General features: G+C 38.9%; 1 protein-coding gene across 4 annotated transcripts in view; it reads right to left on the bottom strand.

Annotated features, from left to right (window-relative positions):
* The window catches only part of LOC106884290 (doublecortin domain-containing protein 2), a 105106-nt gene that overhangs the window by 45638 nt on the left and 54629 nt on the right, over positions 1-4839 (bottom strand). The window contains exon 1 of one of the 4 annotated variants that reach the window (XM_052976198.1): positions 2187-2293. The exons of the other annotated variants lie outside the window; for them this stretch is intronic. Coding sequence (XP_052832158.1) covers positions 2187-2195 — 9 coding nt within the window. The 5' untranslated portion in view covers positions 2196-2293. Of the gene's footprint in view, positions 1-2186; positions 2294-4839 lie in introns of those variants that run through there. 4 annotated transcript variants of the gene reach the window in all.

Here is a 4839-nt window from a genome sequence, read left to right as displayed (position 1 = left end):
ATACATATATATACACACACACACACATACATGCTCATACATACGTATTCACACATACATATTCACACACACACACATACATGCTCACAAATACATATTCACACACACACAAACATGCACGCATGTACACACATACATACATGCCCACACATACATATATATACACACACACACACACACACACACATACATGCTCATACATACGTATTCACACACATACATATTCACACACATACACATACATGCTCACAAATACATATTCACACACACACAAACTTGCATGCATGTTCACACATGCATATGTACACTTCAACATGCATACAAACACACACACACACACATACACTTAAACATGCATACACATAAACACACACAATGTACACACATTTGCCCCCTTTCAACACCAAATGCCAGATGACAAGGAGGACTGGAGTGAGTTATTTTATTTTGTGAAAAAATAGATTTGACTGAACGGAACTGATCAATTATAGACAACAACAACAACAACAATAATAACAATAATTCTTTCTAATTTTTTTGGCACAAGGCCAGTAATTCTAGGTGGGGACAGGAAGGTTAGTCAATTACTTTGACCCCGGTGATCAACAGGTGCTAAATTTATTGACCGAGAAAGGATTAAAGGCCAAGTTGACCTCTGGGATATTTTGAACTAAGTATGTATAGGGCCAGTGGAAACGAGATAAAGCAAAAGGCTCAACATGATAATGACTCTACAGGCTCAAGCCCTTAATAATAATAATAATAATAATAATAATAATCATCGTTTAACGTCCGCTTTCCATGCTAGCATGGGTTGGACGATTTGACTGAGGACTGGTGAAACCAGATGGCTACACCAGGCTCCAATCTGATTTGGCAGAGTTTCTACAGCTGGATGCCCTTCCTAACGCCAACCACTCAGAGAGTGTAGTGGGTGCTTTTACGTGTCACCCGCACGAAGGCCAGTGAGGTGGTACTGGCAATGGCCACAGCGCAAACCTCCGTCAAGGTATGAGCTATTAATAGATTCATGCTCTGGAAGCACAATAATTCAACAGATTTATAAATCATACTTTTTGTCTCCAAGCAATCCTTTTGGCTTGGAGACACAATGATGGATAAATCTGCCAAATTATTGTTTCCAGAGCATGAAACTTTTAGTAGCTCATATCTAATACTGTGTGTACTAAATGACACTTAACTCTCACATAAGCTAGAGTACTTTTTAAGTTGATCCTACTAATAATGGAACAGTAAACTACATATATGTGTGTGTGTGTGTGTGTGTATTCCACTCGTGTACAAGCACACACAGCGCTGGTATATTTACCATTTACAATTCAGCAGCCAGTATGTTTAATGCAGATAAAATGATGACCTGACCACTCAAGGATAAATTAATAGATTGATTATTGGCTAAGATGACATGCCAACAGGATGTATATGAATATGTATGTGTGTGTATACATATATATGTATACAAACATACATATATATGTGTATACACACACATGCACATATATATAAAAGACATCATTTCGAGCGTGGCCGTTTTCGTGCGGGTGACACGTAAAAGCACCCACTACACTCTCTGAGTGGTTGGCGTTAGGAAGGGCATCCAGCTGTAGAAACTCTGCCAAATCAGATTGGAGCCTGGTGTTGCCATCCGGTTTCACCAGTCCTCAGTCAAATCGTCCAACCCATGCTAGCATGGAAAGCGGACGTTAAACGATGATGATGATGATGATGATGATATATATATATATATATATATATATATATATATATATATGTAAGTCTGTATACACACACACACATGTATATACACACAAATTGTGGTTTTCTTGTGTCTCTTTCACTGAAAATATATCTATACATATTCCTCTTCAGTGAAAGAGGTGTAGGGAAAACCACAAAGTAGCAGGGTTCCTATAATTCATTCACTGTGTTTTTCATGTCATCACTGCTTGACAACCAGAGTTGGTGTGTTTATGTCCCCATATCTTAGTGGTTTGGCAAAAGGGACAGTAGAAGAGGTACTGGTCTTGGGCCGATTTGTTTGACTAAAACCCCCTTCAAGGAGGTGCTCCAGCATGGCTGCAATCAAACGACTGAATCAAGTAAAAGAATAAAAGAATATATATATATAGGTGCAGAAGTGGGTGTGTGGTAAGAAGCTTGCTTACCAACCACATGGTTCTGGATTCAGTCCCACTGCATGGCACCTTGGGCAAGTATCTTCTGCTATAGCTTTGAGCTGACCAAAGCCTTGTGAGTGGATTTGGTAGATGGAAACTGAAAGAAGCCCATTATAAGGCGGTGCTCCAGCATGGCCACAGTGAAATAACTGAAAAGAGTAAAAGAGTAAAGAGTACACACATATGTATGTGTGTTTGTGTGTCTGTGTTTGTAGCCCCACCATCGCTTAACTGGTGGTGGCATGTCTATGTTCCCTGTAACTTAGCAGTTCAGCAAGAGAGACTGAAAGAATAAGTACTAGGCTTACAAAGAATAAGTACTAGGCTTACAAAGAATAAGTCCTGCGTTTGATTTGTTCAACTAAAGGCGGTGCTCCAGCATGGCCACAGTCAAATAACTGAAACAAATAAGAGAATAAAAGAATATATATATATGTATATATATATATATATGTGTATATATATATATATGTATACGTATATATTATGTATTCCCCCCCCCCTTATTTAAACAACGGATGAAGATTCTGCAATGTGTTGCCGAACAACCACACAGACGATTTGTTTATAGTGATCAAATGTTTGTGTTGCACATAATCTCACTTCCCTCCATTATGTCGACATTAGGTGCATAGGTGTGCCACGTGTCGGATGTTGGAGTGATCACAAAGTAATATTGAATTACATGATTTGTTCAAGAACACAAAGCACCACACCCAGTCTGGGCACCAAAATCATGCGTGTTCAGACAGAGAGGAAGATGGTTCATGACAAAAGGGTCGGGTGGCGTATGAAAGAAGGAAACAAAGCAACAGGAGGTCTTGCATCTCTCACTGAAATTAAGGACTACTGTACTGAAAGACATCTTATAAGGAACCCCCAATTAACTGAAATTCCTTTCCTTTTAATCAATTGTGTGAAATTAATTTCTTAATTCCTTGAATATTCTCTTTGAGAGAAGCAAACAATTACCACTAGGTTTTTGTTTTCTTCCTCTAAGAGGTAAATCTTAATGTATTCACTGGACTTATTTACCTAAATCCATTGACCCACTTGAGTTATTTTTCCTTGGTGTACTCTAATTTTAATATGGACTGTGATATTTTGTTTCATTTTTTTATGTCTATTTCTTCATGTTAGAATGTACATGAAATTCTAAAGGGCCAGCCTTGTCACATTTTGGATGCACATGTCTGTGGAGTACTCAGCCATTTGCACTGATTTTATGAGCAGGCCATCCTATTGATTAAACCAACTAGAACGCTTGTCATTGTAACCAACTGAGTCTATATATATATATATATAGTTCCAGGTTCGGTCCCACTGCGTGGCACCTTGGGCAAGTGTCTTCTACTATAGCCTCGGGCCGACCAAAGCCTTGTGAGTGGATTTGGTAGACGGAAACTGAAAGAAGCCCGTCATATACATATATATGTATGTGTGTGTTTGTTGTTTGTACCCCCACCCCACCCCACCATCGCTTGACAACCGATGTTGCTGTGTTTATATCTCCGTCATCTAGCAGTTTGGCAAAAGAGACCGATAGAATAAGCACTAGGCTTACAAAGAATAAGTTCTGGGGCTCCAGCGTGGCCGCAGTCAAATGACTGCAACAGGTAAACGACTAAAAGAGTATACGTATACTAAAAGAGTATACGTATACTAAAAGAGTATACGTATACTAAAAGAGTATACGTATACTAAAAGAGTATACGTATACATACACACACCGTTTGTACATAAGACTAATAAAATGACGACTGCTCTGTATAAAACAAATGTTTAAATTTTAATAGCACCACATTCTCAACAACAACTTCGCTCTGTACCATAAACCGCAAATAAAATACTACAAGTACTACACAGTAACTGGTATGTCTAACGTTGATGATTATTACGTTAATGACGACCAATGGTGTGTTTGAAGTCGCAAGGTTTAATCAAGCTAGAACTGGTTGCTTGTGGGGGGTAGTATCTTAGAAAGCTGGCTTATTTAAACTTTAATAAGCTACAGTAGTTGTCTGCCAATGCTGTTTACTTGATGTCCAGCTATTAGCAAAGTTGGCACCAGAAATACAGTAAGCTTTGTGTGGCCCGCTTTGTATATAAGATCTTCTTCTCCTTCACCTACTTCTCGTTCCTTACTTCTTCTTCTTCTTCTTCTTCTTCTTCCGACGTCTTCTCTCCCCTCCCACCTCGTCTTTCTTTGTTCTTCTGTCCGTCTGTCCTTTTGACTTGGCCTGTTTCATTCTGTTTCATCGAAGGGGATTTTTATCCAGACCGCTGTTTCTATTGTGTTGTCCTGTTATGTTTTAAAAAAGCTCGCTAATCAGTAACAAACCGATCAGATCAAAACCCGGTTGGTGTTTTGTTTGTTTGTTGGTTTGTTAATTTCTTTCTTTGGTTTGTTTATAATAAGTAAACTAATAAATAAAAACACACGCACTGGTAACTGAGGGCAACTGTTGCCAGGCAACACAAACACACAACAACCAGCAGCAACAGAAAACACCACTGGACAACTCCAGCCAGCATGGATGAGGGAGAGCCTCTAAGTGATCACTTGAGCTGCTAAAAATAATAGCCAAATCCAAACCCCCAACCTCTCTCTCTTGAGCTAACCATTTTTATTTTTTGCTGC

This window comes from Octopus bimaculoides, chromosome 24, assembly GCF_001194135.2.
Source record: "Octopus bimaculoides isolate UCB-OBI-ISO-001 chromosome 24, ASM119413v2, whole genome shotgun sequence".
NCBI lineage: Eukaryota > Metazoa > Mollusca > Cephalopoda > Octopoda > Octopodidae > Octopus > Octopus bimaculoides.
This window is presented reverse-complemented; position numbering and strand designations above follow the sequence as displayed.